The 14,518-nt window shown below is 37.1% G+C and overlaps 1 protein-coding gene across 4 annotated transcripts in view; it reads left to right on the top strand.

The window, feature by feature from the left end:
- The window catches only part of rgs3a (regulator of G protein signaling 3a), a 164,073-nt gene that overhangs the window by 66,958 nt on the left and 82,597 nt on the right, over positions 1 to 14,518 (top strand). For all 4 annotated transcript variants that reach the window (XM_023287277.3, XM_023287280.3, XM_055019248.1 and 1 more), the window contains 2 exons: positions 3,262 to 3,373; positions 9,920 to 9,963. In XM_023287277.3, the coding sequence (XP_023143045.2) occupies positions 3,262 to 3,373; positions 9,920 to 9,963 (156 nt within the window). The remainder of the gene's footprint in view (positions 1 to 3,261; positions 3,374 to 9,919; positions 9,964 to 14,518) is intronic.

Here is a 14,518-nt window from a genome sequence, read left to right on the forward strand (position 1 = left end):
TCTTGAGCAATGAAAGCGGCTGTAATGCCATAAATCATTAAGAAATAAATTTTTGATGACTTGTTTTGCCTAAAAAAAGAAAATGGAATCAACATATACACATTTATCAAAGTGCCCACAGGTGTTACAAACACTGGAGAAGAAATGGTACTTCTACACGCTCTACATACTTTACTACTTGTGTTTTTGTTTCCATACTTCTCTCCTATCTGCTCTGTGTAAACACAACTTGCAGTTCAGCCCAGTTTAGCTGAAAAGTCTCTTAATTTTTGTCACGTGACTCTTGGTCACCTGTGAGTCATGTATTACTTCCTGGTTGTGCTGATTAGCGCCGAATTTTTAGTTTTTTACAGAATGTAGTGAGAGCAAACAGTTTATTTTTGGCATTTTTAAAAAAGTGAGACGTGGAATAAAGTGACTCACAGATGAGTAGCTATGAAACTGTCTGAAAGTTGAAAATGTAGTGAATCCTTCTGTTTTTACAGTGTCTGGCTTCGATAAATGGTGTAATTTTGGTGATTAACAAAACAAAAGCAACAAAATTTGCCTTTTAAGCCTCCTGGCGGGTTTTGGAAAGCAAATTACAGTATAGTTTATTTATTTTATTTACCTTTATTTTACCAGGAAATCCCATTGAGATGAACTATCTCTTTTATTAATGAAAATAAATACAGAAATTCATTGTTATCTTGATGTTTACATGTGCAACAGACACCAATACGAGTATTTGGTGCAGAATGCATTACAGTAAATATGCTCCATTAATATGTTTCAATCTTATTAGTTGTTAAAAAAGACTTTTTGTTTATGTGTGCATGTGTGTTTGTATGAGATGTGTTATAGTTTGTGTGTTCCTCTGTGTAAAAACTCTTTGCTGCCTGCCTCTCTTATGTGCTTTGTCCCGGTCTTTACATTCTCTTCCACCCACTCAAACCTACACACTTGCATGTTCACACACACATCTACACACACACACACACACACACACACACACACACACCCTCTAACCGCATGCTGGCTACATCTGAAATACCCTCTCTGCTATCTCACCCTTCAGAGGAAGCCACCAAAGCAAAAGCATTGTCTTGAAGCGTTGCCCGTCTGCATTTAATTACACTCTATGTGTCGCATGAAAGCACAGACTCACATAAGCGGCAGTTTTCTAATTTAGGTCTTTTTTTTTTTTTAAAAATCTTCTTTTTCTTCATTCTTTCATGCTGTCTTTCTGTCTTTATTCACTTTAATACGTCGCTGGCATGACTCTTCTCACCTTGCCACCGCAGAAGGAAAAAGCCAGTCATGGGATGTCACAGCATGTTGCAAAACTCAGTCACTTATTCAAGCATCTGAAGTTTGTTTGTGTGAAGACTTCTGGGATGTGTAAATACTTTTTTAGGCTACGGTATTAACTCTTTCTTCATGCATTTCCAGCAGTTTGTCACACTGAGCAATAAATAACCTCCATGATTTTTCTGACACTGTGCTGTGTAAACTCGGAGTTAAATAACTGTTATCAGTTTTAATGAAACGTGGGAAAGTACTATAGCGCCAACAGCATACAGACTTTACATTATTAGAAATGTAGCTCTGTTATACAGTATGATAGTATTTTAGGGTTAAACGCATAGTTTGACAATGGTGGAAACAAATTGTCACTTAAAGGTGCTAATCCATAAAGTATAAAGCATGTGTGCTTTGAATAAGTGAAGGCGGCTTTGTCTTAAGGAATTCTATTAAAATCCGATCTATAGATGATGATTGACATTCATATTTTTAAAGTCATAAAAGGTTTTTGTGCAAATAATATGGCGGACATGTATAGCTGGAAGGTTTATCTGTAGACAGTGAGCCAAATGTAGATGTGTAAGGCGCTTAATTATGGGAATATTTATTTGAATTTTTAAGACTCATTCAGGCGAATTTATTGTAAAGCAAGACAAGTACTGAAACAATCGTGAAGTCTCATCCATTCTCAGTTTTATTAAGAAAAGGTCATATTATTTGTAGTTTTTCGTACGTAACCCTCAGAACCCCAAGCAGTTTCTGGGTATTTTTCGCTTTAGGTTTTACTCATTGTTCACTGCAATATAAAGTCCTGCACCTCTACATAAAACACAACCAACTTAAAAATGTCTTCCGCACAGTATGCCACAGTTACAATACCATAAATTTTGTTTTTTGTTTTTTTTTTTTTAAGAAAAAAGTAAATCTATTTCATGAAAGCTGAAAAACTGTAATCAGCATGCACAATATTTTTTCAAGTGCCAATAGTGGGAAAAAAAGACATGTTACTCTACATATTAAAGATATTTTCTTGATTTGTTTCCATACTTGTCTCCTACCTACTGTCTGTAAACACTGCCTGCAGTTCATCCCAGTTTACCTGAACAGTACCTGAATTTTTGCTACGTAACTGCTGGTCACAGCTGAGACACAATATTAAGTTCTCGATTTCACTGAGGAGCACAATATTTTTAGTTTTTTGCAAGATCTGTTTCACGCACGCTATTTATTTTTGACATTTTTTTTAATGAGGCATATAGAATTTAAGTGGCTTTGACAAAATATTATGGTTTTAAGTTAGAATTTAGCAAATTTTCCCAGCAAAACTGAAAGTCACATCTTCAAGTACTACCAGAAAGTTGATAATCAGACTAGTTTTTGCAGTTGGTAACTCAATGGTGCTTTTCAAAGCTGTCAGCAGGGTTTGGGGGTTCAAAGGATGAAATGCATTTTTTTTTTTAAATAAATGATTGAAATAGGAGTTTAGGAATAAGTCAATAAACTCTAAAACTAGTCATTGATACAGCCTGTTTAGATCAGGGTTAATACCAAAGGTTGTACAGTCAGGGTAAAATGATTGATAATTATATTTTATTTGCAGACGTGAATTAATTTGCTAAAAAGGGGCACAATATAGGACCTTTAAAGGACAGGGTTAATGTTTAATAGGCTGCAAAACAAGATGTGGGAGGATGTTTGTGTATGGCAATAATTAAGTATGTGTGAACTGCATTTCCTGTGCTAGGAGATGAGTTAGGTTAAAACCTTTTAAGGGCATGAGACCACCGTAGGTGTTTCAGTGGACTGCAGATGTGTTTGTAAAGTGTAAAGCCATAGTGAGAACACGTGAGACACAAGTTCGAAATCAAACTCGGTCTGTTTTTCCCCTCCATTCTCAGCTCTTCTACCACCTCAGCCCCTCACAAACTGCTGCCTTCCTTTTTCACTTTTTTAACCTTCTGTGTCTGTTTCTTTTAGGTTACAGTGTTTGTCTACAACGACCTGATGCTGGTGACGAGAGAGAACGAACCCGGCAGGTGTAACGTCCTTCAGAGTCCCCTGTACCTCCGACAGCTGCGACTCCAGGACGGTACGTGAGCTTAAACACACCCAAACGAACCATGTTTTGAGATGCTGAGACGATTATATGGGGTTGTAATCATCTATAAGTGGTGTTTTTGTCATTTAGTGCAACAGAAAAGTGAGAAAAAAACATCCAAATTTGCAGCATGCAAATCTATCTCTCAACAACCTTATCTGTATGTTACCATATTAAACGGTGGTTGACCTTTAGCTGTTCAGTGCAGAATAAAAAGGGAAATGTAGCACACACACAAGCTGCAAAACCAGAAATAAATAAACATACAGCACTGTGACTGCAGCGATATTTTCAGTCGAGCTTAACCAGAGGATATTTAGGGAAAGACTGCCCAATTTCCTGTTGCTTTGTCTTTTTATTTCACCTTGGCGTAAACAGACGTCTCCTCTGGCAGTATGGAGAGAATAGTTTGGCCGTTGTGGCCACGCAGAGCCCAGGCAAATCAAATAAATAGGGCTCACTGTAAATATCTGTGTTTAGAATGGTGGGCGGGGACGAGGGCAGGGCCTGGAGGCATGACCGGCATCAGGCCAGGACAGAGAGGGCACATCCAGCTGCAAACTGCTCAGTGCAGGGTCAGGACTCTCTTCTAGCTGACTGCATCGGGTCAGTTGATTATCATGCAGAGCAGAATGTAACACCAAATATGTTCCATGTTATCCAAAGCATGTGATGTTTGAGTAGGAAGGCCGAGTAGCACATGAGACTAATTAGCGGAACAACATTACGGTATAGTTGTAGAACAGGTGGGGCAGTAAATAATTAGTTCTATCCCAGATTGAGTTATTTAATGAATGCAAATCGGTGTCGTTTTGAAATGATTAATAGGTTTGAATTTCCCAGTTGAGGTGTTTTCCCGTCCTGATATGGAGGAGCACCCCCTTATAGTTTTCAGTGTTGTTGTAATCCGCACCACCATGACTCTCCTTTAAGTGAAAAAAACCCTTAACATTCACGTTCACTCATTTTAATTAGCTCAGTTAAATCCGTAACAATGGTGAGTACAGAGAGAGACGCAAACCAAATAAGTTTGTAACGACTGACCCACTGATGGGACTCTGCTTGTTCTGATGGTAAATCAATCAGGTTACCCAGGGGCACGTTTTTAATACGTGTAAATTAATGTTGTTGCCAAGTGTTGTGCTGAATGAAATCAATGTTCACTCTTAGTATTTTAACAAAAGGTGTACATTAGTTTTAGTCACATTAGTGGAATTACTTTTTTGACTGGTTTGTTTTTCTGGTTTATTGTGTATCCTGAACATTTCTGTTGGCATTGTAGTGAGTCTGTGAATGAATGTATTCCACAAACATGTTGCTTGTTAAAGACACATACACTAAAATACTCATAAGTGTGATACAGTGTGAAAAAAATTAAAGTTTTTCAATAGTTTTTTAGTTGCAACTTTACAGTTATTGTACAGATTTTTCCTATTTTGGTAAATTACAGAAAATATCTGCTAAAATCACAGAACAAGAGTGTTCATTTACACTTTAACCCTAAAAACAACACAACACAACCTACAGGCCAAAACAGTACATAATGTCAACATCAAAATTTTGTATGACTGTAAATGGTCATTTGTTCTTTTACAGCCTTAAACTGTAACGGCTCAGTCTGTCCTGACATATATATAAGTTTATAAGATTAGTGTGACTGATCAAAAAGAAGTGGAAATACTAAACATTTATTTTACTGTTTTATTAACATCTCTACAACAGGAATGTATATTAAAAAGCCAGGTTTGCAGTGTTGAAAATGTGTGTTAAGAAAACACTGAAGCACATCTGCTCATCCAAAAAACATAACGTTGCTGAACCTGACCAACCCCAGATCATAACCCTAACCCCCACAGGCTGGTAGGCACTAGACATGATGAGTTCATCACTTCACCTCCTTCTCTTCTTACCCTGATGCCCCCATCACTTTGGAACAGGGTAAATCTGGACTCATCAGACCAAGTGACCTTCTTCCATTGCTCCACAGTCCAATCTTTATGCTACCTAGCAAACTGAAGCCTTTTTTTTCTGATTAGCCTCACTGATGAGTGGTTTTCTTAGAGCTACAGCTTTTTATTCCCAGTCCTTTGAGTTCCCTTTGCACTGTGCTTGTGGAAATGCTTTCACTTTCACTATTAAACATATGCATGAGTTCTGGTGTTGGTTTCCTACGATCATCTAAGAATTTGTTCCGACCCCATTGGTTCCTTGGAGATGATGGTTGACAACTATCCTTCAGGTTTTAATAATAATGGACAGTTGTTGACCTAATTTTAGTAGTTTTAGGCAACAATCTCCTTAATTGTGTTCTTTGACGCAGGCCAATAATTTGACCCTTCTGAAACAGATTAACATCCTTTCCATGACCACAGGATGTGTCTTCCAACATGGTTGTTTAAGAAATGAGAAGCTCCTCACTGCATCAGCTAGGATTAAATAAGTTGTTGCAGCTGAAACGTATTCATCACTGCAGTAATTATCCAATGGGAGGCTCTTACCTATTTACTTAGTTAAGTCTAAGCGGCGACTTTTTTTTTTGGACAGGCAGTGTATTTCTGAGTATAAATCATTGGACCCAGATTCAGGTGACCTGAGTTGCCCTGTTCCTCCCCACAGACACTGCAGGTCTCCTCTGGTTCACTTCTCTGAACCTCCAACCTGCACCCAAACATTCAGCCATCATCAGGGTCATGATTCAGTCTGCTTTGTATGTCTGTGTGTGTGTGTGTGTGTGTGTGTGTGTGTGTGTGTGTTTTTTGAGAGGACACATGCACACAGACACACACATCTCCGCCCTGCTGCCTGTCATTGTTATTTCGCTTCGGCAGCGTCACTCAGGAAAGAGGCGCCGGGGGATTGTGTTTGTTTCAACGAGGGCGTGTTTGGCGTGTGTGTGTGTGTGCATGTAATGACACAGGACAAGTTCAATAAAGGGGCTTTCCTGTGTTGCTATTACCCCAATACTAGGCCGGGGAGCGTGGGAAACAATGAAAGGGGTAAAAAAAAAAATGCACATAAAACCAAATTTAGCACGTGTCAGTCCAAATATGATCTTTATACTGAAGAAACTAACCAAGCTAAAAGGTATTTCACCTTTCATCTACATAATGTAAAACCGTTTGACCTCTCCTGCTCCAAAATGTTAATATTAGCAAGAAAGAAAGTACATGAAGAAGGTTGTCTTTTCCTTTGGTGAATCAATGAGAAAATGCAAGTGACAGTGAATTTCTGAAATCACAACACCTTTACCATAGCAGTTGTCCCTGCTATCTCAAGAATCCACATACATTAGAGATTAAAACTGTTCAGAAATTCAGAAAAAGGTTGTAAAATACCAGTGTGTCTTATTAGAAGTGATAAAGGTATTTTCAACTTTTAGACAGCAGTACCATCCTTAAATTTACAGACATAGACATAATAAAATATGTGAGTTACAAGGTTTTTAATATGACTTTATGAGCCCAACAAGTCTTTATTTTAACAGTCCTATGATGCACTTTGCACTCTGTTGGTTTTAAGATATCCAACAGTGACCTCTGCTGTTTGCTAGTTGCAAAAAGAAACATTTTTCTAGTTCAGACACACACTCTCCTCTTCAACACTGTGTACTGTATTAGTTTACAAACCTGGTGGAGACATTGATGACATTCAGCCAAGAAAAAGCCAATTTAATTTGCACTAGAAACATGGTTCATGGTAAGCTAGCAAAAAATAAATAAATAAAATTAAGTTTACAATATTCTGCCCAACCTTGTTTTTTTTTTAAAGCAATTTCTACTTGGCCATCTCTGATTTGCCTGAACTTTTTATTTATATGCATTTATATATAAAATGTAAATATCTCTAAAGATATTTGTGACATTTTAGCTTCATATGTCAAATATAAATTTTTAATGCAGTTAACTTTGAGGTTTATGTTTGAACAATGATATCTCAATAACTATTAAAGATAAAAGCCAGACATTTTCACAGTTTGGTCAATGTATAATTGAGAGACCTTTGAAATGGGATATATCTCGCATACATTTTTGTTAAAAATAAAAAAAGTGTTTTTTGTGTTCATTATGATCATGTCTTTACAAATTCCATAATCATTTATTATGGAAATAGTCACTTATTAATAAAAAAAAATGACTGGATATCACTAAAATATCAAGACATTTTACAATTTACATTTACAAAAACCACCTTCTAATTAGCTAAACAATAATAAAATGAGCTTATTTAAAATATGTCTTGATTGTGCTCTTCTTATTAAGTTGAGATAATCATGACAGATATTTCTTTTTTGGCAATATATTGCATTTTATATGGAAAACAACAAATTATATCTGTGACCGAGAAATCACTTTCAACTAAGTTCCCCATTACAAAAACACCTCTCAAAGAAGTGTGTTAATTCCAGATCACATGACCTGCTCCACATGATGTCATTTCCTCCTGAAGAAAAGACTGGCCAGACTCCAAGGCTTTCTGAGTTATTTAATATAAAGTAGTGTGTGAGTCAAGTGTGGATTTATGGCATGTCAACAGGTTTACTACAATATCTTTATAAATAACTTTCAATTTTAATTTTACTCAATTGTATATATAATATTTAGAAGAATCTTTCTGTAAAAATGCCATGTGGTGTTTGGTTATAGGCGACCATGTTGATTTTAGGCCTAAAAAACAGCAACAACGTCAACTACGATACCTGTCAACTATGTTACAAAAAGTCCCACTATTATATATTGACCCAGTTATTTCTCATCTTCCTATTGATTTGGAATCTCCAATATTGGACACGTAGATCAAATAGTCTGTGATTATGGGTGAGTTGAAATATGAAAAACTATTGAAGCTTTCCTTATTTGTCAAAGCATTTGAGATATCAATTTAAAATTTCACAAATACCTTTAAAAAATGGATGTATTTTGTGCTGTAAAAGTTTCAGGCAAATCAGAAATGACTCGTTCTAAAATTTCTTTGATTTAAGACAGAATGACCCAGATATCATTGTACATATGTCAAGTTTATAATAAAAAAAGAAACTTTCAAGTAAATCAAAGATGGTTGAGCAGAAGGCCCCTGATGATTTCAGATGAAATAACCCACAATCAGTCTAAACTACTGAATTAAAATAGGTGTGAAAGCTCATTTTAGGACAGTCTCTAGTGGAATATTCTTGTAATCAGTTGCTCACATTTAAAGTGAAATAATTTTGTGAGAAATAAATGAATAGAGAAGTTCATCCTCTGTCTTCTTTCTCACTTCCAAACAGCCGGAACGTTGCATTTTCACTTTCAGTTATAGAAAGTTGCAGAAATTGTTGGACAAAACTCCCCATAATTCCAAAATGTGAAACATTTGAGGGGGAGGATCATTGGAGGGCTGTTTGAAATCAGATGTGCAGTTCTGATGAAGGATACTGGCTGCTTTGCCTGACCTTAAAATCAAGTCAAGTCAATTCAGTATTCGTTATGCAACACGTTTAAAAGCACAGACATTGAGCCAAAGCATTTTACAATAGAGAAATACAACGAACATTGCAAATTTACCTTACAAGTGGAGATATTAAGGTTCAGATTCATAAATGTTATTAATCTAAAAATGTACCCGACTAATTTAAATGTCAGTGTTAAAGTTAACATTATGCTGAGCCAGCTGGAATTAGACCAACGACATCAGCAGCTTTAGTTACGATCTGAATCCTCCTCCTTGCATTTGTGTGCAAGTTCACCATAAAACATGAGCTGGGTTATGCAGATGTTGAGAATGAATTCATGCATGCCCCTGGAAGTGAAGTAAACACTTGAATTCTATAAATGACAATGAAAGCATGAGTCAGGTTGAACTGATCATTGTGCTTTGCTTAATCATCCTTTTAGAGTGTTACAATCTCTCAGTTACAAACTATTCATTCGGCATTTATTCAGAGTGTTTTCTCAGTCTATTTTCAAACTATTTTTGCTATTTTAAATATTTTATCTGTTTTATGTTCTTCTCACTCAGACTAGCTGCATTATAATCTCATAATATATTAAATGAGAGTTTTTCTTTGTTTCTCACACATTTAATCAATTATTTAGTTCAATAAATCAATATGACAAAGGAATACTTAAGATTAGAAACCCAATTTTCAGAGATTTCAAGGCACCATCTGATGAAACTGAGCTCCACAGACATAAACAGATGGATGTGTTGGCCCGGATATGTGCTTATGTGTAATAAAATACAGTAATAAACATCAGCACAACGTATGGATTATGTGGCTGTGTTTGAGTGTGTGCGCTCACTCGATTAAAGCCATTTATCTTGACTCCAGACCCCCAGGCCTGTCTCACAGAGCGCCTCTTCAGCGAATTATGGGAGGATGTCTTTAAGGCTGACCTACAGTAAAAGCTTTCCGTCAATAAAAAGTATTTTGGCAAAATCATAATCGGGAAGCAACAATGCTGCTTTATGTACCAGAAGCACGAGGATGGAGTGAAAAGGGAAGATTTTAGAAGATGATGCAAAAGAACGACTTCACCTCTTCTTTGTTTTGTTTTGCAGATTACGCCGAAGAACTGAGATTCTACCTTATACACATGACGGAGGTAAGAGAAAGGTTTGTGTGTGTTTGAGAGAGAGAGGAAAAGGAAGAGAAAGAGGATAAAGGAGGGTCTAATGTGTGCAGCCTATTTTGTCTGTGAGCCGGAGGGGCAATTGACTCTGGTGGAAATCACATTACAGGGAAGACACAAGGATTAGCAGAACGCACTAATGAAAATGTCTTTTCTCTGTGTGGCTTTCTCAGATCCGACTCCATCTCAGAGGCGCCTCTTTCACACATGCAAAACAGCAATTTTTACATTTATTCCATAACTGGAAACACAACAAACGCACACTTTTATATCAGTAGCTGTCGTATCATTGAACTATCAAGAAAAGAAACTCCTTTGTAGTCATCAAGCTCATTTTAAAAACACATAAAGGTGCCAAATATGATGCAACTGTCTATTTACCTTATGATTTGTTTTGCTGTTTATCCTTGCTACTACGAGAAACTATTTTTCAGCTCTCAGGCTGTCATTTCAAGATAAAAAGAGATGCAAAATTGTAAATTAAATGAAAATGACACATAAAAGGCTAATATTTTCCATCGTTTCTCCGTATTTAAAAAAAAATCTGTGTTTTTGGTCCTTTTTCTTGGATTTCTTGCTTCATTACTGCTCTGCCTAATTAGTTTTAAAGTCACTCAAAAAAATATCTACTGGATTCTTCACTCCTTTCTGTCCATCCAGTAGTTATTTCAATGTTTAGACAGTCCCTTTTAGATAAAAAAAAATTCAAATCATTTGCACTCAAACAGAGCAGGAGGAGACAAGAAGCTGAGAAGTAGACAGAAAGGAGGAGGATGTGATAGTTATCTGACAGCTACTGATAGTTTTGCAACCTGTTTGGATGCTATTCAGTTTCGTAAATGTCTCAGTCCTGGCAGCTCCTCTGTAGTTAAAAAATGTATTTGCAGGTGGTGGTAGTTGCTCATCTTCTCCTCTTTTCTTCAGCCTCTCCTCCTTTTCCACTGTGACTCTCAGCCATGCTTTGATTGCATTTCTTTTAAACCCTGAAATGTGTGCAGAAAGGAAATGACACTGCAGGTTTCATCATCCTTCTTAATGCTGCAGTGCATTATGTTTTCAGCACTTCTACTCATTCTGTCATATATTATTCAGAGAAGCCCTATGAATCCAACAAAACTGTTTGAGTAAACACTTGAAGGCAGAAACCTGTGACTTCCAGATATGAATAGTAATCATTCTATAATGTAGTGAGAATTAGAAACCATCAGATATCAAATGAATGTGACTAACACACTGAACTAGTGGATGCAGATTGCCTACTTTACACTGTATTTTTCAAAGTGACTCATTGACTTTGCACTAAAACAACTGCAACTTTGGACGAAATTCACCTTTTAACTCAGCCTGCTGAAGCCTCACAACAGCTACAGTTAAACTTTAGACGTTTACTTTGCCCCTATTTTTTTCTGAATTAGAGCTTTCTAAGACTCTACACTCACACTGAAGGTTGAAGGTCTCAGAACTGGCTTAAAATATAAGCTGAGGCGACAGCTGAACTATTTTCCTCTTTCTAAATCCATCCAGCCACTGTGACTCGTCTGCAATTTGTTTTGGCTGTAAATGTCTGCTCCCGTGGTTAATCTTTTTACTGAGTAAATATATAACACTCACCCCCAACACACACACACACGCACACACGCGCACACGCGCACACGCGCACACACGCACACACGCACACACGCACACACACACACACACACACACACACACTGTTATGCTATTTTTTTGCTTTGAAATGATCTGTGTAACTTCATTAGCAGCTTATGAATCTTTTAAAAGGCCCCTTTTAATTTTTTTTCAAAAATTCCAGGCAGAATGAGAAGGGCCTGATATCTATCCCAGAGGCTAGAAAAGAAGAAAGAAAAAGGGTCCAATATTATTCAGTCTATCCAATTAGCCAACATATATAAATAGAACCTCTTATGCAAAACAGCATGAGAGAGAGAAAAAGACAGTTTGAGCAAATTATAGGCAGATTCTGGAATTTATACATTACATTTAAAAGGTCTGCAAAAGTGGTTGTATCAGCTTTTAGGTTGTGCATTGTAATTGCTTTAATCATCATATTTCAACATTTCTTAATGAATTGGTTATATTGTATAATTCTTTTCTTGCTTTCTGTGTTTGTTCCTTTAAAAGGTTCATTAATATGAACATTAATACGGCATTAATGTGGCAGTGCACAGATATTTGCTATATAAAGATTTAGCTAAGTAATGGTGTCCTGAAGAGAGAATGAAATCACACTCATTTTGCGATAGTTCTGTAATCTAAGCTTTTCAATTTTGGCAGCCGGTCTGTGAGCGTGTGGGTGTTGGTGCATGTGAGTCCCTCCCTTTGAAACTGTTGGTCTTCCTTGTGTTTATAAATGATCTTCCAGACTGCATTGTCAAACCCCAAAGTGTCTGTGCAGGAAAAACTCACAAAGAATGACACAAAAAAGAAAAACAATAGGATTTTAATTGTTATTTACAAAATTTTTGTGCATTCTTTCCATTTCAGCTCAGTGTGAAAAACAGTCAGCTGAGACAGCCTTGCCAAACTAGTGCAGTAAACATTATATGGCAGATGTTAGACAACATGACAGACAGAGAAACAGCAAAGAGATTCTGTGTTTGCTTGCTGTTGTCAAGATTTCCTTGGGTCAGCTTCCTCTCTACCACTGTTCAGATGTATTTCTCCAAGTGCCTAGTCAGATTTCCGAACACAATCGCACACATGCATGCACACACACACACTAACACACAACAACAAAATCCGTAGACATCTATTATAGTTGATGCACCTGTCAGCAGTTCATTTCATACTTCAGGGAGCAAACAGTAGCCACAGGGAAACGCAGCGTACAGTTCTGTGGCTCTGATTTCTTACAGACTCTGTTAGAACGACTGTAAGAGAGATTTAAAATATCTTTATCATCGGCTACTTTCCTTTTATGCTATGTTGCAGTAAAATACGCTAATGAATGATCAAATAATCAATGAAGGCACTTTTCTCTCCTCTCCTCTGTGAATCAGGTACACTCAAACTCAAACATCAGCAGCTGCTTAACTACCATAGTGGCCATTTATCTTTAAGTGGTGACAGTCTTTACAGAGTGCTTGACCTTCTGGTCCCTTTGGTGCGAGTGTGAGAAGTGAACCAACATGTGAGGTGGATGAAAGAGAAGGAGAGAAGAAAGTATATCAAATGAGACTGAAAGAAGCTTCTACAGAGGTCTTACTATTGAGCTCTGCTGATCAAAGCACAGGCAAACCGGATGAAGTGAGCCTCGCTGTTGCTGCTCCGTGTTTCGATGTGTTTACTCCAGCGAGAGATGTGTGTAATGTGATGGCCTCTAATTGAATTGCTCTTTCAGTCCGGTCTGTACAAAGGTCACGTATGCACACACATAGGGTGGAGACAGAGAGACAGATGTTTAGGACACCTTCTCACTGCCCAGTGCATGTTTTTAGTTAAACATTGCACTCGCCTGGAAGACCGCTTGTCCACTTTCTGTTAATAGATACACTGTCCTTGGCCTCGTTACAAATATAGCAAAAATTACAGACATGCATAATGAAAGTGTTTTAGCTATTTCATTATTCTAACTGATTCCATACCTGTTTATATCTGTCTTGATTGGGTTTTTTTATGTGCGCACATACTGTTTGAAATGTGTCTATGTGCAAGAGATCAGAGTTCATTTCAAGTCTTTTTCACCATTGGCTCTCCATAAAAGTTCATTTGTCAGACATACTTTAAAAAAAAATGCAACGTATATACAGTGCTGATTTAAATTTATATGTACTTATTAAACCCAGTAAAGCTTGGAAACCCACACTTGGATACACTCATCCGTGCTTAACAAATGTACATAAATGCATTAACATATGGACAAATGCAAACACAAACTGAAATCTTTCCCAGCTGACTCACTCATCATGCATCAGATCTCCTCACTAGGTCTCATCATCGTAGGGAAGCATTGCATCAACATCAGTGCAAAGACAAGATTAGACAAGACAGATGCACACTGTGGGTGTTTGTTTTGTTGGTTTATTTACCAGATATTAGCGCAGATTGAGGTAAAATGACACTTCCATTCTGTAGAACTAAGAAAATCTCTCTCTATGTCGATATGGAGAATTCAGCCCAGAATTCAAAAACTTAGGTTCCTATTAAAAAAAAAATAAATAAAAAAATGGATAATTACATTTTGAGAGAAACATGTTTTCCCCTGAATTATGTTCACAAATGAATTTCTTATCAACCCATCTTTGCCATGTATTTTATTGCTTTATGGTAGCTACTCGTCAGCCAACCAATCATATGTTAGATGGGGTGGGACTTGTCACCCTGGTAACCCAGAAAAAGCAGGAGAAGCTTCAAACTTGCTGTGAAAAGATTGCATTTTAACCCAGACCATGATATTTTCCTACACTTAACCAAGCAGAAACAGAGGGAGTGAAAACAAAACTTAAAATCGAAGAATAATGGTCGGACTCGACTCAGAACTCCAGTCTTGTGGATCTTGTCCTCCAACTCC

The sequence above is a fragment of the Amphiprion ocellaris genome, chromosome 17, assembly GCF_022539595.1.
Source record: "Amphiprion ocellaris isolate individual 3 ecotype Okinawa chromosome 17, ASM2253959v1, whole genome shotgun sequence".
In the NCBI taxonomy this organism is placed as follows: Eukaryota; Metazoa; Chordata; class Actinopteri; family Pomacentridae; genus Amphiprion; species Amphiprion ocellaris.